This window comes from Peromyscus maniculatus, chromosome 14, assembly GCF_049852395.1.
Source record: "Peromyscus maniculatus bairdii isolate BWxNUB_F1_BW_parent chromosome 14, HU_Pman_BW_mat_3.1, whole genome shotgun sequence".
Classification (NCBI taxonomy): domain Eukaryota; kingdom Metazoa; phylum Chordata; class Mammalia; order Rodentia; family Cricetidae; genus Peromyscus; species Peromyscus maniculatus.
The window spans coordinates 77,405,825-77,430,998 of record NC_134865.1 but is presented as its reverse complement, the minus strand read 5'-3'; the positions used below and the strand labels follow the sequence as shown (position 1 = coordinate 77,430,998).

At 46.9% G+C, this 25,174-nt stretch overlaps 1 protein-coding gene and 1 pseudogene across 1 annotated transcript in view; one reads left to right on the top strand and one right to left on the bottom strand.

The window, feature by feature from the left end:
- The window catches only part of Ak7 (adenylate kinase 7), a 77,502-nt gene extending 57,170 nt beyond the window's left edge, over nt 1–20,332 (bottom strand). Inside the window, exons 1-5 of the mRNA XM_006971706.4 lie at nt 19,933–20,332; nt 15,799–15,987; nt 11,686–11,794; nt 6,876–6,970; nt 211–321 (exon numbers count right to left, since the gene is read on the bottom strand). Coding sequence (XP_006971768.1) covers nt 211–321; nt 6,876–6,970; nt 11,686–11,794; nt 15,799–15,987; nt 19,933–20,034 — 606 coding nt within the window. The 5' untranslated portion in view covers nt 20,035–20,332. The remainder of the gene's footprint in view (nt 1–210; nt 322–6,875; nt 6,971–11,685; nt 11,795–15,798; nt 15,988–19,932) is intronic.
- Nucleotides 20,333–24,445: 4,113 nt separating this feature from the next.
- On the top strand, nt 24,446–24,911 carry LOC102919222 (large ribosomal subunit protein P2 pseudogene; annotated as a pseudogene).
- The last annotated feature ends 263 nt before the right edge of the window (nt 24,912–25,174 follow it).

Below are 25,174 nucleotides of genomic sequence, written 5' to 3'. Positions count from 1 at the left end.
ATGGAATGCATTGCTGAACCAGAAGGTGAGACCTGTGGGGATGTATGAGGAACTAAACCACTGTGTTTACAGCGTTGTGAGGTGTTCTGGCCATGCAAAACAGGCCTGGAAAGGAATGAGGGCTGAGTATGCAGAGGAGAAAGTTGCCCAGGTACACCCCCTCACAAAGAACCCTTCCTACCCCACAGTGTTCTATGTGTCCAGACTTACAGTTTTTCCAAATTTGAGAACCATCTTTTCAGCATTGATGTGGTCCAGGAAGTTAGGGTGATGCTTTCTTCTCCGGTAATCCTCTTCTGTGAAGGGAACCTCAGTGTCGTCCTAAGAGAGACACAAGGCGCAAATCTAGAACTCTAGAGCCAAAGGATGCTTCGCTGTTCAATGATGCTCAGCACTATCTGGTTCCTGCTGTGGGATGTGATGTCTTTTTTAAGCTGTGAATATGTGTTGCAATGACTGGTTAATAAAGAAGCTGCTCTGGCCTATGGCGAGTCAGGTTATAGCCAGGCAGGAAGTTGAAGAGAGAGACAGGAAAGAAATGGAGAGGCAGGGGAGATACCAGCCTGCTGTCCAAGGAACAACATGCCAGCAAACTGGTAAGCCACGCAACACGAGACAAAACATAGATTAATAGAGTGCTAGCTAGCAAGAGGCCTGTCATAGACCATACAGTTTGTAAATAATAAGCCTCTGAGTGATTATTTTATAAGCAGCTGTAGGACTGCAGGGCCGGGTGGGACTGGAGAACCTTCCGACTACAGGTTCCCAAGAATGAAACCCAAATCTCCAGATAGCTTGCACAGAGGACACTGAGAGCCCCCACACAAGAAAGTGATAAATGCTTTCTGTTTGGGACATACCAAGGAATCTGTAAAACTCATCAAAAATGTACTCCACGGACACATGCAATTATGATATGCCAACTGAAACAAAAAATAGTCTTTAAAATACATAGTGCTGGGCCTCCAGGCCTGTGTGGGGTGGGTCTTGCTCATCTTGTCTGGGTTGTGCTTTGGGATGAGCAGGAAAGTCACCTTGATGTGACCTCAAAACAAATGAAAACAAGACCTGTGGGGGTCCTTTTTGATGGTTCAGGTTTAACTGCAGACACCAAAGGAAATCATGGGCATGGCAGTAGGCTCTGGTAACAGATGTGATCTAGATTTGGGGCATTACCCAGAAATCAGTCTTTCTGTTGGTTACAGCAGCATATTGAATGTTAGCAAGACAGCTAGCTGTAAACCACAAGGCTGTAGATACTAACAAAGTGGAGGCCTTTCGTTTGTTTTTTGACATAGGGTCTCAGGTTGCCCAGGCTGGCTTTGCATTTGATAAGTACCCAAAGGGAGTTTACCCTGAACTTCTGATCCTCCTGCCTCTAATTAAAAAGCTAAAGTTGCCGGGCAATGGTGGAACATGTCTTTAATCCCAGCACTCAGGAGGCAGAGGCAGGCAGATCTCTGTGAGTTGGAGGCCAGCCTGGTCTACAAAGCGAGTTCCAGGACAGGCTCCAAAGTCACAGAGAAACCCTATCTCGAAACCACCCCCCCACACACATACACACACACACACACACACACACAAAAAAAAAAAAAAAGAGCTAAAGTTAACCTGAAAGCCTTGCTTGCCCAAGGACAGATAACTTCCTGGAATGCTGGGGGCTATTGTTCATGTAAGTTAACAGGTCACATGTGTTCATTTCTTTTCTTTTCTTTTCTTTTTTTTCTTTTTTCTTTTTTCTTTTTCTTTTTTCTTTTTTTTTTTTTTTTTTTTGGTTTTTCGAGACAGGGTTTCTCTGTGTAGCTTTGCGCCTTTCCTGGAACTCACTTGGTAGCTCAGGCTGGCCTCGAACTCACAAAGATCCGCCTGCCTCTGCCTCCCGAGTGCTGGGATTAAAGGCATGCGCTGCTGCCACCCCCCCACCCCCCACCCCCCGGCCATGTGTTCATTTCAATAAACAAGGTTGGTTGCCACAAATGCACGGGATGTGCTTGATCATGTGTAGGTGGGAGGGACTAGGCAGGATGTACAACAGGATGTATGCTTGCCTCTGATTGGATGACAATAGGAAGCAAAGACTTCTAAGGGAAGCCTTGTGGGTTGGGCCTTTAAGAGCATCTGACTGAAAAAAAAAAAGCATCTGACTAAAATAATTCAATACCGTTTTCTGGGAGTCCAGGGTATGAACCTGATCTGTGTCCATCTTCCTGGCCAATATTCAAAAAGCTTACCTCAACTGGACAATTTGTGGATTTGGTCTTTTTTCTTGAATTTTCAGATTTAACACCTCCACCTCCTCAGTCCTGGGATTACAGTCATGGACCACCATGCCCAGTTTACACTAACAAATGCAACACTACCACTTTGCATTTATAGTTACTAACCTGGTTCCTGGAAGCCTTAAACCTTCTGTGGAAGCCCTTTCCTTCTGTGGCTGCAGTAACCAGAGTGTATGAAACCTCTAAACTATGCTGTGCCTGTAAACTAAGAAAGGTGCTAATTCAAGACAAGAAATGAATTATTACCAGAGAACATGGGTAGGGAGTGGTGGCGCATGCCTTCATTCTCAGCACTCAGGAGGCAGAGGCAGACAGATCTCTGTGAGTTCCAGGCTAGCCTGGGCTATATAATGAGTCCTAATCTCAAAATGTGAAAAAAAAATACATATATGGTACAGTCGATGGAGGCTGACATGTCCAGTGATCAAGGACATTGAGGAATTTAAAAACAAACAAACAAACAAAAGCCTACAGCAGGCATAGTGGTGGTGACTGCTTTTACTCCCAGCACTCGAGAAGCAGAGGCAAGTGGATCTCTGAGCCTGAGGCCAGCCTGGTCTATAGAGCGAGTTCCAGGATGGCCATGAATACACAGAGAAACCCTCTCTCGAAAAACCAAAAATAAATATGCCAACACATAAATAAATTTCCATATTCTAAAAAAACCAAATAAATAAAAAACAATGTAAGAGTTATGTGGCATGTAAACATTGTTCGGCTGGAGCCTCCAGCTCACTCCTGCAGGGTCTGAGAAGCCCCATCTTTCTCTTTCCAAACCCCGCCCTCTCAGAGCATCTCCAACCAAGAAAAGGTGCCAAAAAGCCCAATCTGTGTTCTTGGCGGCTGTGGCAGCTCCTGCCCTGAAGTTGGCGGCAGCCCAAGTCCCCACCTAAAGCATTCAGTTTTTGACCACGCTTGGGCACAACCCCAGCTTGTGGCGGACACATCATCATCCCTTGCTTACGTGCTATATAACCCCCCTGCTTGAGTCTGGGTGTGTGACTTCTCCTGCCTTGATCTCTGGCACTGGAGGACTCACCTGGGAGCTGCTTTGCTCAAATAAACCTGTTCTTTTACTTTTTCAATTCAGCGTGATATGACTTACTGCATCAGTGGGGAAACCTATTATCGTAATACAGAAAACTATTAAATATAAACAGCAAGGTGGTCTGTGTGTGTGTGTGTGTGTGTGTGTGTGTGTGTGTGTGTGTGTGTATGTGGTGTTGGCAGGCATTCGGGTTAACATGTGTGGGTATCTTCCGCTGTTCAGGCATTTAACAGCTGAGCCATCTCCTGAGCCCACGAATGACGTTTTCTATGCCAGTAAAGACATCTGCAAATTTGTTCAGTTAAGAAGAGATTCTCACAGAGTTCCCAGCAGAGGGGAGGACACGCTCTCAACTTTAAAATGGACTCTGTGGGGAAAGTACAGGACGCAGCTAAGGACATAAAGTCATGTCGCAATCTATTCGGCTGGCTCTATATTTGGAGTGAATTACAAAAATGGAAGAAAAGGGCCAGGTGTGGAAATCCCCGTACTAGAGAGGCAGTGGCAGGAGAATCAGGAATTCAGAGTCATCCTTGGCTGCAGAGTGAGTTTGAGCCACGCTGGGCTACATGGGATCCTGCTCCACGTGACTGGAGCCAAGGTGGGAACAGGAAGAAGATGAGGAAGGCAGGAGCCAGATGGTCGGGGCTGTGGGCCATGTTGAGGAATGTAGATGATCCCGACAGTTATAGGTGATTGGAAGGGGTGAAACTGTGTGTCTCTGTGTGTGTATACATCCACAATGTGTGTAAATATTCACATGTGAGTGTGGACATACAGCAGGCCAGCAGCAAGATCTGAATTACGTTTTAACAAGGCTGTATGGGCCGCCAATTGGAAGGAACTCATAATGTAATGAATAGAGTCTACCACTAGGTGGAGACAAATCTTTGTTTCCTCTCTTAAAGGATTAATGTAATGGGGCAGGCAGGTCAAGGACTTGGCTAGCGGACAGCCCAAGGAAGGCACCTTCACCTTAAGATAACGTGCTTTTCTTTTCAGAATCTTCACTCTCCAGTGCAATCCCCATGAGCCCAGGCCACCCTGAGGTTTGGCTGAGTATGCCTGCTAATTCTTCTTCTTCTCTTCTTTGAGATGCTGGCCAGAACCTAGGGATGCTTTCTTAGCTCCCTAGTCAACACTTAGGCTTCCATACTGATCTTCCAAGCTCTCCTCCTCCTTCTCACTTGGTGCCTGCCACCAGGCGGCTGCCCTCCATGCTACCTCATCTCAAGCAGCCTGGCTTTGTTCCTTTTCTTCACCATTTTCCTCCTCCGTTCCAGACAACTGTGAGGCTTACAGTTTGCCTGCCCTGGGGTGCAGAAATGGGTTTATTTTCTCTGCTATTCATGGCGTTAAAAGGAAGGAAAGAATTATTGCTGGAAATCTTGGAGAGTCCCAACAGAGCCATCAAATGACACCTGGAAGATGGGGTTCCCTGTTGAGGTTCATTAAAGAAAGAGTTTCTCAGAGGACACAAACAGAAGCATTGAGGACAGTGTATTAGCTGAAAAGGAAATCCCCAACCCTGAAATATGCAGCCCTGACCATCCACTCTTGCTATGATATGAGTAACTTTCTTTTTTTCTCTTTGCATCCATAACCTGCTTATGCAGACAATCAAAGACTATTTTGAGGTCGCCTGGACTACCTGACCTTGGCAGAGCAGAACAGCCTTGGCTTGCTTGTGCAGATAATCAAGGTTCTATTGTGGCTTTTGCCTTTAAAAATCCTTCCCTCACCTCCCTCAGTCTCTAGTTTGGCTCAGAGATTGCTGTCCTACAAGTGGTATCAATATATTTAACTGATGATAATCTGGATTGTGTCTGTGGTCTTTTCCTGGGCTGGGGGTGGGGGTGAGTGGGATGTCTCGACCTCCATGACATCATCATCATCTCTTCAGATTGGGCTGGGACTATTCACACCGACTGATGTCCCTTGAAGAGATGCTAGTGTGATTCTTCACTGAGTGAGAGGCTGTCACACGGCACAAAGGCTGTGGAACAGCCGCAAGTGACAACCGAGAAGCAGCAGTGTTGGGAGAAGGCACACATTTGGTTACGATGTAATAACTGTCACTAGTGGGCATGTGTGTCACCATAATTGGCTTGCTGAGCTGGGCTCTCAGGGGGCCTTGCTCACACCCATGTCGCACAGGCACTCGGGGAGCACTGTGCTGTGACTTCAGGAGGGCTAGAGTGTCATCGGCAGTAAGAACTTTAGCTCCATGATAACTGTGAAGGTCCATCTGCACTGTCAGTCTGACCATATTTGGAAACATCTGGGAGAGCCAGGGCGTACCTGGGAGAGTATTTCCAGAGAACTACCTGAGGAAGGAAGAGCCACCAGAATGCCCCCCCCCCCGCGACTGAATGGAAAAGAGAAAATGAACTGAGTACCAGCATGCATCTCTCTCTGCTTCCTGATGGCAGACACACTGTGACCAGCCACCTCTCCCTCCGCCACACCTTCTATTCCATGATGGTTCACATCCCTTCAGTGAGGCAAAACAAATCGACTCCTTCTGCCAGACACGGTGGTGCATACCCTTAATCTCAGCACTAGGGAAGCAGAGGCAGACCCCTGTAAGTTTAAAGCCAGACTGGTCTGCATAGCAGTTCCAGACCAGCCAGGGTAGATAATGAGACCCTGTCTCAAAAAACAAATAGCTGGGCAGTGGTGGTGCACCCCTTTAATCCCAGCACTAGGGAGGCAGAGGCAGGCGGATTTCTGTGAGTTTGAGGCCAGCCTTGTCTACAAAGCAAGTTCCAGGGCTGTTACACAAAGAAACCCTATCTTTTTTTAAAATTTTATTTTATTAAGATTTATTTATTTATTATGTATACAGTGTTCTGCCTGCATGTGTTCCTGCAGACCATAACAGGGCACCGGGTCTCATTACAGGTGGTTGTGAGCCACCATGTGGTTGCTGGGAATTGAACTCAGGACCTCTGGAAGAGCAGCCAGTGTTCTTAACCATCGAGCCATCTCTCCAGCCCCAAGAAACTCTGTCTTAAAAAATACCAAAATAAACCTTCCTCTGCCTGCTTTGGTTAGATATTCTGTCAGAGCAGTGAGAAAAGTAACCAATGCTTGGACCCTTATCATAGATATGGTCAGACCTGGACCAAAGCATTGCGCACTGAACAGCATTTTAAAGTTCTTGGTGGGGGTAGCTGGGTGGCAGACTGCTTGTCAAGCATACACAAAGCCCTAGGTTTGAGTCTTAGTACCACATAAAAACTGGGCATGGCCATGAATGCTGTAATCCCAGCTCTCTGGATACAGAGGTAGAAGGATCTGAAATTAAAGCTATCCTTGGCTATATAATGAGTTTGAGGCCAGCCTGGACTGTATACAGGTGCTGTCTCAGAAAACAAAACAACACACACACAAATCACCGGGCCTTGGTGGTGTGTAAAATAAGAAACCCCCCTCTATTAGAATGTAGCTAGAGTTGCTGAACTCTGGAATGCTTGAGATGGGGTGGGGTTCAGGAGGGTAGGGATACACAGCTCACTGTGAGGAAAGGCTGGCAGTCCACTCACAGGGTCCAGAGGTTTGGATCTCGCCCATGTCATCACCGTCGACAGCAAAATGAATATCTTTCGCTTTTCAAAATGAGCGACTTCTTCATTCAATGCTGTGGGGCCGAAACAGAGAGCAGTCATTTGAATTCATATAAGAGATTTTTTTTTTTTTGCCTTTTTGTTTTTTGCTTTTTCCAGACAAGGTTTCTCTGTAGTTTTGGTGCCTGTTCTGGATCTTGCTCTATGGACCAGGCTGGCCTCAAATTCATAGAGATCTGCCTGGCTCTGCCTCCCGAGTGCTGGGATTAAAGGCGTGTGCCACCATTACCCTGCTTGCTTTGTTTTAAACATTTTAATTCTATTTTTAATATGTGTGTCTTGGGTGTGGGTACATCCCTGTGACTGCAGACCTCAAAGGCATCAAATCCCCCATGGAGCTGGATTTATAGGTGGTTGTTAGCTGCCCAAAATGAGCAAAAGGCTGCCATCGGAGGGTAAAGGCCTTCTTGGGGTTTCACAGGAGGCCTTTCTTCCTAGTTTAGGCTTCAGGTGTGGAGGTCATTTAGGATGTACCTCCCCTTCACACTGCAGCCATCTGGGGTTGGGAGGGGGGGCTCTGCCTTGGGGGCCCGAGGCCTGTGGTAGAGAACATAGGTAAGATGGACATGCAGTTCATGAACAAAGTGTGATGAGTGTGTAAACAGACATGCACAAGCGGCAGTGAGTATCTCACTAACAGAGGGTTTTGTCACAGGCCATGCCGAGCCTCCCAGAGTCGGGGCTTCGGGTTGCCCTGAAAGAGTCTTGCGGTTTAATGATTTTTTGCTGAGGTCCAGTGTGAGGACAGAGGGTCCTAGGAGCATCAGGCACATTTCAGCCCTGTTAGGTGACTCCTTACACAAGAGCACACTGAGGCGCTGGTGTCCTCGCTGGGAAAATGCAGGGACTCACCCTAAAATGGGAAAGGATGACGGAACTCAGCCTGAGGACACCTTGCTATGCTTCCCTGCTAATCCCAGCTTCAAACGTTACTTTAAAAGTCTGCTAAGGGCATTGTCTCTCCCGGTTAATTTTGCTCTTTCAACTTTTCCTCTCCGCTGTGCTCCGCTTTGGCCCGGTTTGTGAATATGTGTCACATTTCTAGTGCTCTAATTGGGTCATCTTTTCAAAAATGTGTGTCACTTAGAATAGGTTGGACACGGTCTGCCTGTTTCCCTGACAGAAGCACTCCTTGTAGGCTAATATTTCCCCCTCGCTGCTAGGAGTTCATTCCTTTCACAATATCCACGAAAGGTGAGGTAGAAGAATTCTAAACCATTTCAAAATAATAAAGTGTCAGTAAAAAGTAGTGCCTGTTGTGGAGGATCTCTCTCTCTCCCTCCTTTTTTTCTCTTCTTTTCCCTGTCCTCTAGTCTGGTTTCCAACTAGCTATGTAGCAAAGGATGACCTTGAACTTCTGATTCTGTCTTTACCTCCAAAGTGCTAGGGCTATGGGTGTGCACCATCACACCTGGTTTTGTTATGCCCAGATTGGAGGGACCCCCAAAAGACCACCACGGAGACCGAATCCAGTATGTAAAAGCGGAGAGCCTTTATTTCAAGCTTGGAGTTTGGATTCTCTGTCCGACGGAGCCATGAGAGCACGGAGCTCCGAGCCCAGGCAGGGTAGGGTTTTTAATCATAGCAGAGGTTGGGGTGAGGGGATTTCTAGGGTTCAGGACCCTGATTGACTGACATTTGTGTAGGCATCTCTGTAAAGGGGAAATAGGTGTGTGCTAGGCTCAGGGACATCTGGTGATCTTCTCTTATGGAAGGGTTGGAGCATTTTGGGATGACTGGTACTTCCCCTTAGATGCTGGCCCATCCCTGGGTGGATCTCTGGGCTGTGTTAGCTCACGGCTTTTCCTGGATCCAGGTGCTGCCTGACAGTCTGTCACAGAAGCTGTGTCTGGGCCTCTAAGCCTGTCACAGCCGTTGTGTGGTCAAGCTGTTGTGGCCCACCCCCCCACAGTTTATGCACTGCTGGGGATCGAACCTCTGTTAGGCAAGCACTCATTTGAGTAACATCTCCAGCCCTGCAGTCTGTCTTTCTTTCTTTTCCAGCCTTGTCCTACCTTCCTTTCTTTTTTGCTAGTTTTGACTGTGTGTGTGTGTGTGTGTGTGTGTGTGTGTGTGTGTGTGTGTGTGTAGGCAGCTTGCTTTCAGACTCTCAATCTGTTGTGGAATATTAGTACACTGTGCGAAGATGTATTGCTGTGATTGCTGTAATAAAGAGCTGCATGGCCAATAGCTGGGCATGGAGGGCAGGCAGGATTCCCAGGGAGACGGAAGAAGAGGAACCTAGGCATGAGAATTACGCCAAGAGATGCCTACCAGACAAGGAGGGAGTCAGACATTCAGAATGAAAGAAAGGTAAAAAGCCATATGGCAAAATGTAGATCAATAGACACAGGTTAAATTAAGTTATAAGAGCTGGTGAGACAAGCCTAAGCTAAGGCAGAACCTTCAGAATTAATATAAGTCTTCATGTTGGTATTTGTGAGCTGGTGGCCCAAAGAAAAATCCGACTGCATCAATCCTCCTACCTGAGCATCCTAAGTACTACATCTGGTGTTAAGAATATATATTTATGGGCTCAGTGGTTGGCTAAGAACATATGCTATTCTTGGAGAAGACCTAAGTTCAGTTCCCATTGCGCCCATATCAGTGGCTCTCAGCTTCCTGTAATTCCAGTTCCAGGAGAAATGATGCCTTCTTCTGGTCTCTGTGGGTACACACACACACACACACACACACACACACACACACACGCCGTGCACACTAAATCTTTTTTTCAAAGAATACACATTCATTTTAAGACAAAACAAAATTGGAAAATGTGTACGGGGTAAACCGACAAAGTCCCTGACTGTTCTCTCTAGGCTCACCCGCCACAGGGCCACTGTAGACAGAATGGTTCTGACTACATTTTCTTGCACAGAAACACTCAACTTCACAAACTATAGAATTTAGTTAAACCATTTCCTCCAAGTAGAGAAGCAAAGTTTTCTTAAAGAAATGAGAAAGAGGCAAGATGTGCTCTACACTTAAATCCCTGGAGAACCAGTGTAATGCCCAGGTTTGAGAAACACGTACTTTTCCTGGGGCGGGGGGTGGGGGGGTGGGGGTGGGTGTCATGGGGCCATCCTCTGATGGGCTGATGCTATCTGCCACAGCTAAAAGAGTCTATGTTTACTGTCTAAAATCTGCAGCCAAGGGCCATCCGGATGATGCATGTGAGCACAGGAAACAGCTGAGTGCCCGAGGGCACCTCTAGGCTTGGACAATACACACTGTCTTCCAAAAATGCATGCAGTAGCCTGAGCCCCTAACCTGCACGTCCTACCCACACTCACCCAGACAACGCATCTAGCAACCTGGTGGCATCTTAGAACTCCTGCCTGCACTGGGCTGCGTGTGTACATGCTTTAAACAATGGGCACAAGCTACTCCCCTTAGTGACCCTCAGATGAGGCCTCGTTTCTCTTTAAACATGTCCCAGACCATATCCTGAAACCAAAAAAAAATGGGCAGATCTAGGCTGAAACTTTAAAAAAAATAAAAATTATATATATTATATATATAATTATAAAAATTATATATATTATATATAATTATAAATATATATAAAAATTTGCCACAGCACCCGTGTAGAGGACAGAGGAGAATCCGTGAGAGTCGGTTTTCTGCTTCTATCGCATGGGCCCTGGGGCAGGACTTCTAGTTGTCAGGCCGGGGGCAAGTGCCTTTACCGGCTGGGCCATCTCACCAGCTCATGAACTGCTTTTGGGTGTGAGTGCAATGAGGCAAACTGTGTCCTGAGAGTGACCTTTTCCCTCTTCACAGTCATGCCTATGCACAATTGGGCATGCATATGATCAAAATCAAGTGCATCATGGGAAGGGGCATGCACGGGCAGTTACAGAACTTAAACCTGTCAATCAAAATAAGAACCAACCTCATTATGTTCCTTAGCAACAAACTCCTCCTTCCCTTGAACCCCATAAAGGAAAAGCCCCCAACAATAATTAGGGTCCTTGAGTACATTCACTCATGCGGCCCACTGTTAGTCCTTTCTTTGAAAAAATCACTTATTTTTATTTGATGTGTGCAAGTGTTTTGCCTGCATGGATGCATGAGTGCCATTCCCATGCAGTGGGAGGAGGCCGGAAGGACTGGAGAGGTGGCTCAGCTCTCAAGCATCTGCCACCTTGACTGCCCCACCGCGACCAACTAACTGTACCTTGAACTAAGCCAGAATAAACCCTTTCTTGCCAGGTGGTGGTGGCGCATGCCTTTAATCCCAGCACTCGGGAGGCAGAGGCAGGTGGATCTCTGTGAGTTCGAGGCCAGCCTGGGCTACAAAGCGAGTTCCAGGAAAGGCACAAAGCTGCACAGAGAAACCCTGTCTCGAAAAACCAAAAAAAAAAAAAAAAAAAAAAAAAAAAAAGAAAAGAAAAGAAAAACAACCTTTCTCCTTTAAGCTGCTTTGGCCAGGGTGTTTTGTTTTGTTTTGTTTTGTTTTTTTAAATCATAGCAGCAGCAAAGAAACTAAGACACCAAGCTGCCCCGTAAGACCCGCAATAAAACACTACCAGACTCCTGGGTTTCCACCCACGGGTGAATTCACTCGAACAACCTTCAGACTTCAGGTACTTCTCAGACTAGTTCTTCCGTGCCTCTCAGAGTAGCTTCGCATAAACAGCGCCCCCTTACGATTATAAAGGGTTAACTAGGAGGCGGGACTAGGGCGTTTTCCATCAATAGCAGCTCGTTCTAGCTCACTGACCGCTGACTGCCCATACGGCTTCCTCCACTTGCTGCACATTTTCAGTGATGTTATAGATGACGACGTCACACTCCAGCAGCCGCGTGAGGAGGTCTTCTCGGGAGATACCCTGAAAAGAAAAGCAACAGTCGCTTTGCGTCAACCGGTCGACAAGGGAACCTGGACATCTAGATGGACAGGCAGAATTAGATCTGCCCACCCCACCCCCACCCCAGGAGAGCCCCATAGAGAGCGTTTGCATAAGCATTTCTAGTAAAATGAAATCTCGGCTCTCTTTTGCATGTAATTCACAGGCAACAAAGAAATCATTGAAAACAGCCTGGAACGGGTGGTTTTAAAAACTGCAAAATGTGGGTAAAGCCGAGACGGCTCAGTGGGTAAAGCAGCTGCCTCGCAAGTGTGAGGACCTGAGTTCAGCCCTCAGAACTTACATCAAGTGCAGTGCTGGCTATGACGGCTCCCACTTGTAAAGCTGGGGAGGTGGAGGTGGGAGGATTCTTGGGGCTCCCTCACCACCCAGTCTAGCCTATGGGGTGAGCAACCGGCCAATGAGAGGCTGTCTCAGAGGAGGAAGATGCCAACGCTGTCTTCCAGTTTCCACAAGGCATGCGTGTGACTATACTCCAGCCCCTTTCAGGTCCTTTTGCATTCATTTACTCTAATTTGCTTGGGCGACTAGAACAAAGCGCAAGACTCCGAAATGCACCACTACTGTCTTAGGGTTACCACTGCTGTGATGAAACACCATGACTAAAGCCACTCGGGGAGGAAAGGGTTTCTTTCACTCACAGTTCCATATAACAGGTCATTATCAAAAGCAGGGAGGACAGGAACTCAAGGAGGGCAGGAACCTGGAGGCAGGAGCTGATGCAGAGGCCATGGAGGGGTGCTGCTTACTGGCTTGTTCTCCATGGCTTGCTCAGCCTGCTTTCTTACAGAACCCAGCACTACCAGCCTAGGGATGGTACCACCCACAATGGTCTGGGCCCTCCCCCATCAATCACTAATTAAGAAAATGCCCTACAGGTATGTGTACAGCATGATCTTATGGGGACATTTTCTTTTTCTTTTTTAAAAAATATTTATTTATTTATTTATTTATTTATTTATTTATTTATTTATATTTATTTATTTATTATGTATACAGTGTTCTGTCTGCATGTTTATCTGCAGGCCAGAAGAAGGCACCAGATCTCATTTCAGATGGTTGTGAGCCACCATGTGGTTGATGGGAATTGAACTCGGGACCTCTGGAAGAGCAGCCAGTGTCCTTAACCGCTGAGCCATCTCTCCAGCCACTGGGGACATTTTCTTAATTAAGGTTCCCTCCTCTCAGATGACTTTAGCTTGTGTCAAGTTGACAAAAACCATCTAGCACAAATACCATCTGGAGCAGTGGTTCTCAACCTGTGAGTCGAGACTCCTCTGGGGGTCAAATGGCCCTTTCACAGGGGTTGCCTACGATCATCAGAAAACACAGATACTTACATTATGATTCCTAACAGTAGCAAAATTGCAGTAATGAAGTAGCAACGAAAATCATTTTATGGTTGGGGGTCACTACAACATGAGGAACTGTATTAAAGGATCGCCACATCAGGAAGGCTGAGAACCACTGCTCTAGAGGCTCAATTCCAAGGCCAAGGTGTCCCAAGCAAGTTGGTTCCCGACAGGTGGAGGGGAGAATCCACTTTTCCCCTCCTTCAGCTCCCAGCGAGTGATGGCAATGGCCGCTAATGTGTAGCTTCGTAGACGGATGGCTCCCATCTCTGTCATGATGTTCTCACTGCATAATCCTACTGTGTGCTCTCTGCTTGCACAGTCAGCCCAGAAAAAGACCCTTTAAGAGGCCAATATCATAGGTTGAATTGTTGACTCTCCCAGAAAGGATATTGTCTTTGTCAGTGTTCTAGCACTGTGAAGAGATACCATGGCCAAGACAATTCATACAAGAAAGCATTTAATTGGAGGCTTGTTTACAGTTTCAGAGGACTGGAGTCCTTATCCATCAGGGTGGGGAGTATGGCAACAGGCAGGCACCCATGGTGCTGGAGCAATAGCTGAGAGCCTACATCTGATCCACAAGCAGGAGGCAGAGAGAAAGAGACTGGACCTGGTATAGGCTCCCCCACCCCCCAGAGCTGAGGACCGAACCCAGGGCCTTGCGCTTGCTAGGCAAGTGCTCTACCACTGAGCTAAATCCCCAGCCCTCTGGGATAGGCTTTGGAAGCCTCCAATCTCACTCCTAGCAATACACCTCCTCTAACAAGGCCACACCTATAGCTGGAGAGCTTCTCTCCAGGTCCCGCCAAGTCTCCGCAGTCCCACAGCCCACTTATAAAATAAACACACAGATGCTTATATTATTTAAACTGTTTGGCCTAATGGCTCAGGCTATTAGCTAGATGGATTTTGTTTTGTTTTGTTTTTTGTTTTTCGAGACAGGGTTTCTCTGTGTAGTTTTGCGCCTTTCCTGGAACTCACTCTGTAGTCCTGGCTAGCCTTGAACTCACAGAGATCCTCCTGGCTCTGCCTCCTGAGTGCTGGGAGATAGCTGTCTTTATATCTTTTTTTTTTTTTCTGGAGCTGAGGACAGAACCCAGGGCCTTGTGCTTGCTAGGCAAGCACTCCACCACTGAGCTAAATCCCCAACCCCTGTTTTTATATCTTAAATTAACCCATATCTATTATTCTATAAATTGCCACATGGCTCGTGGCTTACCGGTACCTTACATCTCACTTGTCATGGCGGTGGCTGGCAGCGTCTCTCTGCCTCAGCCTTTTATTTTCCAGACCTCTCCTCTCTCTTTGTCCTGCCTATACTTTCTGTCTGGCTGCTGGCCAATCAGTATTATTTATTTATCAATCAATCATCCACAGCACACACCTCCTAATCCTTCCCAAACACTTCCACCAACTGGGAACCACCCATTCAAATATATGACCTATGGGGGCCATTCTTATTCAAACCACCACAGATGTATTGACATCCTATTTTCTAGTACTTCAGTCTGCCACGTTATCTGAAGACAGGGTCTCTGTTACGGTTTTGAAATTTGGGATGGCTCCATAGGCTCACATATCTGAACACTGGCCCTCATTTGTACTGAATGGCCCTGAACTTGTGATTCTTCTGTCTTTACCTCCCAAGTGCTGGAGTACAAGTACGAGCCAGGACGGACAGCTGCAGCAACACAGGGCCCAATAATGCTTTTCTCACACGTTGTCATTAACATCGGTAATGAGTTACATCTTAAGGTAAGAGCAGGTGATGAGGTGCACAGAGCTCTATGGTGAGTTTAGAGAGCAGAGGGCCAGGTGGATGGAGAGGTTAGCCTGGGAGAGAGGGCACCTCTTCTAGAGGTGCAGAAATGTCTCCCAGGGAGCACAGGGTCTAATTTGTCAGGTGAAGGTGGCACAGATGCTCAATAGGCAGATAGAAGGCATGTGCGTCCCCAGGAACTCATTACCCCACACTATTCCTCTTTCCTGTAAAGTACATTCATGTGGTCTTATCACTGATGGATGCTCCATAGAGAGAAGGTTTTTATGAGTTTGGAAGTCAGGACTAGACACATCTCTTCCAAGAATATCTCATTTAAATTCTTTGCTATGGCCCCAGATTTAAAGTGGAGCCTTTAAATTGTGGTATTTCCTGTCACAGAAGGAAGACGTGTCCTGGGCTAGGGAGATGGCTCAGTAATTGCTGCACAATCATGAGGACCTTAGTTCGGATCCCTGGCACCCATGTTAACCTGAATGCAGTAGAGAGACACATGCAGAAGTCTGAAGAGACGGGAGGCAGAGATAGAAGGATCTGAACGCCCATGGGCCAGCTAGCCTGGTGTAGGCAGCAACATCCAACCAAGTGACCCTGTCTCAAAATGCAAGACAAACATTCACTCCTCCGATTTCTGCGTGTGCACTGTGCCATGCACACGCCTGCAGTCACGAACACAGGTGAAACAAAGATTTTAAAAAACTGAAAAGGTATTTCCCGTGTCCTGTCTTCGTAAGCCTGCCTGCAGAACAGAAGGGCTGAGATGGCAGAGGGGGGCGGCACCAACGGGATTCTGCCCTCATCAGGTCCCACAGAGAGCCCCGGGGGCTTACTGAGTATGTCTCCACTGCGAAGTCCGGCCTGACGCTTTCTGGCTTGGCCAAGGTGCCTACGATCTGGAACGTGCCCTCCTTCACCTTTGCAGTGGACGCTTCCGGGGCTGCCGACTTTGTTTCATCTTCCTCCTCCTCCTCTTCTGCAATCTCTTCCAGGGAGGCCCCAGCCACACAGTTGGCTAGGAACTGCAAGAGAACAGAAATGTCCTGGGTGCTGAGCGGAGTTCTGAGCAAGGAAAGCCAGTGAGTGATGATTCTAGACTCTTGCCTTTACTGGGTACCCCACAGACTGGGCAAAAGCCCTGTACCTCATGGTCACAACAAGGCTGATATGATGATGCTCACAACACAGGGAAGTGGCCACGTACGAGAGGACACTGAATAGACGGTGACACAGTTGCAGAGAGCTTCAGCGACGGCTTGCTTTAGCTCGAGGTGGAGCTGGGCTCTGGTGAAAATGTTTGTCCCGTTCAATGGGAACACAGATCTGCAAGGTGAGCCCCTGAGGTCATTTAAAATCAGTTTGCCAGTGGGGTGTGGTGGCACAGGCCTTTAATCCCAGCACTCTGGAGGCAGGTGGATCCCTGAGTTTACAAAGCCAGTTCTGGTCTACCAAGCCAGTTCCAGGAAAGCAAGGGCTATGCAGAAAAACCCTGTCTCAAAAACCAAACAAACAAAAATCAGTTTGCCTATCTTTTACCCGTTTCTCTCCCTCCCTCCCTCCCTCCCTCCCTCCCTCCCTCCCTATTCTCCACCTCTCTTTGTCTTTTCTTTTTTTTTTATTTATTTATTATGTATACAGTGTTCTGTCTGCATGTATGTCTGCAGGCCAGAAGAGGGCGCCAGATCTCATTACAGATGGTTGTGAGCCACCATGTGGTTGCTGGGAATTGAACTCAGGACCTCTGGAAGAGCAGCCAGCGCTCTTAACCTCAGAGCCATCTCTCCAGCCCCTGTCTTTCTCTCTTTGAAGCAGAATTTCATGCATTTTAGGATGGCCTCAAACTTGCTATGTAGCCAAAAATGACCTCAACCTCTAAGCTCCTGCCTCCACCTCCTGAATGCAGTCACAGTCACAGACCACCATGCTTGCTTTGTGCCTGCAAGGCAAGCCCTGCTGGCTCAGCTACATCCCTAGCCTAAAACTATCCAATGGTTACGTCTAAAAAACAAACAAGCAAACAAAAACAGGTGAAATTCAATTTAAAACACTATTTTAGTACTGAGGACCAAAAGCAGGTCCTTGCACATGCTGACCGAGATCACTACCACATCCTTTAGCCCTAAATGTTTTACTTAATCTAATAAACCCAAAGCACTGCTTATCAGTTTAATATACAATCAATATAAATTATTACGGTTGTGGGGTATCTTATTTATTTGTTTTTGGTTTTTCGAGACAAGTTTTCCCTGTGAAGCTCTGGCTGTCCCGGAACTCACTCTGTAGACCAGGCTGGCCTTGAACTCAGAGACCCACCTGCCTCTGCCTCACCAGTACTGGGATTAAAGGCGTGCATCACCACTGCCTGGCTTGTGATGTATTTTAAACACAGGGCTTCATAGATGCTAGGCAAATGCTCCACCACGGAGATGTTTTCTGTTGTGGGGTATTCACCAGAGAAGACTGCTCAAACATGGGTTTGAACCAATCGAAGTCTTTATTAGCCAGCTGTCAACAACACGGGGTGCTCAGGATCCCAGTGTAGCACTGAGCCTTTTTCAGGGGGAGCTTTTAAGCACAAAAACCATGTTCTGGGTTGACATTCTTCAGTTAACAACAGTTAGCCAGAAGCCCAACTACAAAAGCTAAACAGCAAGGTTAGTACATTTTGAGATGCTCCCAGAACTATATGGATTTTAGTGGATTAGGCCTTTGTTTTACTTTTGGTAGGTGGTGCTGTCTATGTGCTGAGTTTTACAGCCTGAATGGTTCTTCGATCATGGAGTCAGCTGTGCTAAGGTCTCAGGGCCTACTAAGGCCTGGTGCCCTGTTACATTCTCAGCCTCTATAAAAATTGATGAGATATTTTACTCCCCACTTTTTTCATTGACAATGTCTCACTATGTAGCCCAGACTAGCCTCAGCTTCTGAATGCTGGAGTTGCAGAGGTGTCTTCTCTTTGTCAAATGCTGGTCTTTGGGATTCAATATGCATTTAAGCTTACAGCTCTTCTCCTTGGGGACTACCCATGCTGAGGTGACCACATGGGGCCAGTGGCCACTCTTACTGAACAATAAAGTAGAATAATGATGTTGGCTAAGATTTATCTGTTTATTTTTAAAGATGCAATCTGTAATGTAAAACCTCTATCTCATTCCAGTGTCAATTAAAAACAAACAAACCACTAACCACTATGAAAACAGGCCAGCTAAGATCGTAAGAGAGCCAAAGAAAAAAGAGAATAAAAGAAAAACACTTCCTAAAACACACATTCAATTTTGAAGAGAACTGCTTTCCTGGCATCCTCACAGCCGTCTCTACTGTGCACTTACACACAACACATTGCTTGCTCTGGTGAGAGCTTCCCAGCATTAGCTGTCCACTTACATGCTCTTCTGTCTATGCCAGTGCTATACTTGTGTGGCCATTCAGGGAGGCCACGACCCCTCCATAATCCATACCAGAATTGAATTTCACAACGGGTCATCTGATGATGTGTCTTAAGGATTCACTAGGGTTTTTATTTCCACAGACTCTCTTTTTAACAATCTTGGGAGGCAGGAAACCTGAGTTCTAATAGCACGTGCCAAGATTTACTTATTTTATTTTTGTGCATATGAGTGTTTGCCTGTGTGCAAGTATGTGCACCATGTGCATGCAGTGCCCACAGAGGCCAGAAGAGCGTGTTCGATCATCTTGGACTGGAGTTACAGATAGAGGTGATCTGCTGGAAACTAAATGAAATGAGTGCTGGAAATCGAACCTAGGCCATCCAGAAAAGCAGCCTGTGCTCTTATCCCTGAGTTATCTCTCCAGCCTCTAAAACATGACTTTTTTTTTCTTTTTTCGAGACAGAGTTTCTCTGTGTAGCTTTGCGCCTTTTCTGAAACTCGCTTTGTAGACCAGGCTGGCCTCGAACTCACAGAGATCCTCCTTGTTCTGCCTCTTGAGTGCTGGGATTAAAGGCATGCACCACCACTGCCCAGTGACTCTTGTGACAAATGAACAATTTAAGAAGACAGCTCTTAGCTTCTCTCTCTCTCTCTCTCTCTCTCTCTCTCTAGGCTAGAGGTAGAAAGGTGTCTTTCTCTTTATATCTCCACTTAATTTTCGAGACCCTTGTTATCTCAGCTAGAATGGCTGACCAGCAAGCTCCCAGGATCTCCCTGACTGCTTCCCAGTGTTACTACTTGCTCAGCTTTTACATGGATGATGGAGGTCAGACTTCAAGGCTCCATGCTTGAGCCTCGAGTACCATCTCCCACTGGGCTGTCTCCCCAGCCCTCCTGGGGGCGGGGAGGAAGCTTAATGGGACCTGGTCAAAAACTGTGCCTAGCACAAAATAGATGGTTTAAAAAAAAGGGGGTAGATGAATGCTTCACGGGTGATGTAATGGCTAGACTTACAATTTGTCTTCACGTCCTGCCCTTTCTTTCTTTCTTTCTTTCTCTCTCTCTCTCTCTCTCTCTCTCTCTCTCTCTCTTTCTTTTTTTTTTTTTTAAGATTTATATATTTATTATGTATAGTGTTCAGTCTGCATGTATCCCTGCAGGCCAGAAGAGGGAGCTAGATCTCATTGCAGATGGTTGTGAGCCACCATGTGGGTGCTGGGGATTGAACTCAGGACCTTTGGAAGAACAGCCAGTGTTCTTAACCTCTGAGCCATCTCTCCAGCCCCCCCATTATTTCTTATATGATCTTTGCAAACCCTTTTCTCTCTTGAGCTTCGGTTTCCCCACATTAAAAAAGTAGGAACCTAAGTCTGACTTGCAGTCTCCAAACACCTGGGTTTCCAGGAAGGAGCATGGGTCAAGCCCGGTTAGGGGCAGGTCCTGGACACAGTGACGTGCCAAGATTGGAATCCCCCCCCCCCCTCCCAGGCTCCTAACAGCCTGTAGTGCAGACCTTTGCTGTGGGGATGGACCAAGGACGCACATTGACCACTGAGTCTGACTCCGGCCGCCGCTCACCTTTCCTATGTTTCCGCTGCTGTAGGTGTCCAGCTGGTTTATGAACACCCTCAGGATCTTTAGAACTCTCTCAGCCACCACAGGGACCTCCTCTTCAGCCATGGTGGCAGCTGGAGTAGTTGCTAAGATGAAAGCGTCCTGTCGGTTGCTAAGGAGGAGAGGCGGGCAGCGGGAAGGCTAGGCGGTCAGGCTCCCTGGGGGCGTGGCTCAGGCTCTGGATGGTACGTGGTTCGCTTTTGGGCGGGGCGTGTCCGTTGGGGGCGTGGCTCAAAGTCTGGACGGGGCGTGTCTGAAAGGGCGGGGCTGCGGTCCCTGGAGAGCGCTTTTCCCAGGTTCACGCACCGGGCGCTGCTGTGTTTATGCGGTTGCACATTTCCTGTAGGACGAGGTCACAACTTCTCTACTGTAAAAAAAAAGCATTTGTCTCGGGTTTCGGCGTTAAGGACACGTGGAACCACAGCGTGAGAGCCCACCACCACACACTGTGCAGCCAGTTGCCCATGCGCTGGGTTCAACTGTCCTAATTTGCTTTCTTTCTTTCTCTTCTTTTTTTCTTTCTTTCTTTCTTTCTTTTTTTTTTTTTTGGTGCCTGTCTTGGATCTCGCTCTGTAGCCCAGGCTGGCCTTGAACTCACAGAGATCCTCCTGGCTCTGCCTCCTAAGTGCTGGGATTCTAATTTGCTTTCTGTTGCTGTGATTACACCAGATAACATCAAAAGCCATAACTCAGGATCAGGGACCTGGGGGTGGCACTGCCCACAGTGATCTGGGTCCTCCCCTATCAATGAAGAAAATGCCCCCCCCAGACTTGCCTGCAGGCTATTTTTATGGAGGCATCTTCTCAACCGAGGTTCCTTCTTCTCAGATTGTGTTTCCTAAAGTATTTTCAGATTTTTTTTTCCTGAGGATTTGGTGGAGGTGCCACTACTTTGTGCCCAGGAATTCACACACAATCACAAGATTTAAAATAAGGAAGTTTAGGCTCTAGGCCTTCTTTCCAAATGAGATTACTCCGGCAGTTGCTGAAATAAACCAAAAACAAACGAACAAAACCATTGTGGCAGGTGAGATTGCTCAGAGGTTATAGAGCCTACCATCAAATGTGAGTTCCATCCCTCTGTCCAATGAGAATGGGCTCCAGCAAGCTGTCCCCTGTCCTCCCCACAAATAGGTTAATGTAATAAACAATAATGTGTTTCCTTACTGATTTTCAAAGGTTGTGGTGGGCTATGACCATAAGCTGCCTGTTATGTTAGTCTGAGTGTATTGAAATAGCTTTAAATATTAACTTGTTATATATAAATATGAATGCATATATAGAAATTTAAACAATATTTGATTTTATGAGTGTTTGCCTGCATGAATGTGTCTGCACCACATGCATGTGTGCCTGGTGCTATGAGAGGCCAGAAAAGAACTTTAGATCCCTTGGAACTGGAGTAACAGATGGTTGTGAGCCACAGTGTGGGTGTTAGGAATCACACTCAGGTCCTCTGCAAGAGCAGCCACGCTCTTGACCAATAAGCCATATCTCCAGCTCCCGAGCCTATTGATTTTATTATCACAATTATTGTATCATTCCTTCAGTCTTTTCCTTTTATTATGTGCTGGAAAGTGCCGGAAGACTTGGGGTTCTGCCCCAATGCCATCGGTCATGGGTGGGTGGCTAAGCAAGTTCCTCATCTGTGCAAGCCTCAGCAACGCCACACCTAAATAAGGAAGCTTGAAGGGAAAGTTCTGAAGTTAGTGTGGCCCATTTCCAAATGCCTGTGTTTTCTCTTCTGTTCCCCTAATGTGAATGAAGCAACAGGTTTTGCTCCTGAAGACTGGAGGGAGCACGATGCCCTAGCCTACCCACTGACGGTGGGCACAGTGCCAGCAGCTGACTTGCCGAGTGTGTGGGAAGCACAGGGCCAGAGGCAGGTGGGTGTGTCCTTATGGGAGATGAGGTCTGTGCTCTCTTCATGCACACACTAGGAGCAGACAGATCAGTGCAACCTTTGCAGCTACTGGACACCCCACATCCATTACTCATCCCTTTTCTGTATGCTAAGTTTCAATGCAGGGATCTCGTGCTTGCTAAGTATGAGCTCCACCTGAGCTCCAACTCCAGGCCTGAATCCCCCACTTGCATCGAAGGAAATACTGAATATGTGAGAGTATAGCATGAGGATTGCCTATCTTACTACCTAGTGATTAATATTTTAATGTTTATTTTGTGCATATATATCTAATATAGTAGTACATTTTATAGCCTGTGATTTTATGTAGCATGATCCTGCCCCTCCCCCCAATGTCATTCTTCAGTTTTTTTTTTTTTCGAGACAGGGTTTCTCTGTGTAGCTTTGTGCCTTTCCTGGAACTCACTTGGTAGCCCAGGCTGGCCTCCAACTCACAGAAATCCGCCTGGGTCTGCCTCCCAAGTGCTGGGATTAAAGGCGAGCGCCACCATCGCCCGGCCTCTTCCTCAGTTTTAAATATTGCATATTTTTCCCATCAAAAGGACACAGCATAATTTAGCACTCTTTGAGCTTGGCCAACTTTTCATTAGAGGGAAATCAGTCTTTGCAGCTTATCCTTTGTTGACTCATTTCCCCTATGTCCTGTTTTAAAAATTACATTTACTTATTGTATGTGGGTGTGAACATGCCACAGCACATTGTGTGGAATTGTCAGAGGACAACTTGGTGGAGTTGGTTCTCTCCTTCCATAAATGTGGGGCCCACGGATTGAACTTAGGTTGTCGGACTTGGTGGTAAGTGACTTTACCCCCAGAACCATCTTGCCATTTTTTTTTGTTTTTTGTTTTTGTCCCCCCCCTCCCCAATACAGGGTTTCCCTGTGTAGCTTTGCGTCTTTCCTGGAACTCACTCTAGACCAGGCTGGCCTCGAACTCACAGAGATCTGCCTGTCTCTGCCTCTCGAGTGCTGGGATTAAAGGCGTGCGTCACCATTGCCGGGCCCATTTTTTAAAAAAAATTTACTTTATGTGCATTGGTGTGAAGATGTTGATCCTCTGGAACTGGAGTTACAGACAGTTGTGAGCTGCCATGTGGGTGCTGGGAATTGAAACCTGGGTCCTCTGAAAGAGCAGCCAGTGCTCTTAACCACTAAGCATCCCTCCAGCCCCAACCAGCCAGACTTTATACTTCTTATTTTGTGAAAAGCATCTCCCAAATTTCCCCGAGTTGCCCTTGAATTTGTAATCCCCTTGGGAGTTGGACTGTAGGCTGGGCCACCTCACCTAACTCCAGAAGCTGTCAGCTTTGCAGTTGTATTTTATTTTCAGAACGATTTCATCGGTACACTCTCTGGTCAAAGTGCTCGTCACTAAATCCTGGTTAAGAGAACTACAAAATTAGCCAGGGGGTGGTGGTGCACACCTTTAATCCCAGCACTCAGGAGGCAGAGGCAGGTGGATCTCTGTGAGTTCGAGGCCAGCCTGGGCTACAGAATGAGTTCCAGGACAGTCAGGGCTGCACAGAGAAGCCCCATCTTGAAAAACTAAAAACAAACAAACAAAACACACACACACACAAAAAGAACTACAAAATTACTTGGTGAGGTGGCATTATTACTCTTTTTGTCTGGGTGGTGGTGGCTCATGCCTTTAATCCCAGCACTTGGGAGGCAGAGGCAGGCAGATCTTTCAGTTCAAGGCCAGCCTGGTCTAGAGAGAGTTCCATGACAGCTGGGGCTAGAGAATCCCGCTTTGAAAAAACCAAATCAAACCGAACCAAACCAAACTAATATTCTTTAAATTTTTTTTTTGTGGGGTTGGGGATTTAGTTCAGTGGTAGAGCACTTGCCTAGCAAGCGCAAGGCCCTGGGTTCAGTCCTCAGCTCTGAAAAAAACACATGTGGAGGTCAGCTTGTGGGGGTATGGTCTTCTTCCACCACGTGAGTCACAGAGGGCCAACCCCGATTGTCAGGTTTGGAGGTAATACCTTTAGTTCATGAGCCTTCTTACCTGCCGTGGCCCAGCTATTTTAAAATTTCCTTTCTCATGTTATCAGCTGAGTCAAACTTTAGTTTTTACTTCTGTCCCTTCCCCTCATTTGGAATCCCTCCCCCCCTTTTTGAGACAGGGTTTCTCTGTGTAGTTTTGGTGCCTGTCCTGGATCTCACCCTGTAGACTAGGCTGGCCTCGAACTCAGACACCTGCCTGGCTCTGCCTCCCGAGTGCTATGATTAAAGGCTTGTTTCACCACTGCCCGGCTGGAACCCCTTTTAAGTATCACTGAACATCTTTTTTTTTTCCCCTTCCAGTTGTCCAAAATCATTTGTGCATTGTTGATTTTAGGTGTCTCCTGTAGCCTAGCCTGACCTCCACTTCCCTACGTAGCTGAGGACGATGACCTTGGACTCTAAGCTCTCCTGACTTCAACTCCCAAGTGCTTGGATGATATGTGCCACCATGCCCAGACCAGGCTGGCCTTGGACTCACAGAGACCCACCTGCCTCTGCCTCCCTGCTGGGATTAAAGGCGTGCCACCATTGACTAGCCGAATTTTTTCTTTCGTGGTAAAATCGAGGCTTAATTTTAAAACTGACTTAGTTTACTTCCGCTGTATGTCCGTGAGGCCTGTCCGCAGCAGCCGACATGTGCTACGTCGCCTCTTATTTGCTTGCCACCTTTGGGGGCAACTCCTCTCCCAGCGCCAAAGACATTAAGAAGATACTAGACAGTGTGGGCATCGAGGCGGACGATGACCGGCTCAACAAGGTCATCAGTGAGTTGAATGGAAAACACATTGAGGATGTCATCGTCCAGGGCGTTGGCAAACTTGCCAGTGTGCCTGCTGGTGGGGCTGTGGCTATTTCTGCTGCCCCTGGCTCTGCAGCTCCTGCTGCTGGTTCTGCCCCTGCTGCAGCAGAGGAGAAGACAAGAAAGAGGAGTCCGAGGAGTCAGATGATGACATGGGATTTGGTTGTTTGATTAAATTCCTGCTCCCCTGCAAATAAAGACTTTTTATGTAAAACAAACAAACAAACAAAAAACCGGCTTAGTTTAGGACGGCGGTCTGCCGGTGCTTGCATTAGTGTGTAATTTCACTGACTTCCTTTATTCTGAATAAAGGAAAGAGCGACGCCCTTCATTCACTTCAACTCAAAGTATAACATGGATGAACTAAAAAGATGTGGGCACAGGTCTTGGAATCAGTCATTTATCAAAAAAATGAACAATTTCAAATTTTTTTTTTTTTTTTTTTGGTTTTTCGAGACAGGGTTTCTCTGTGTAG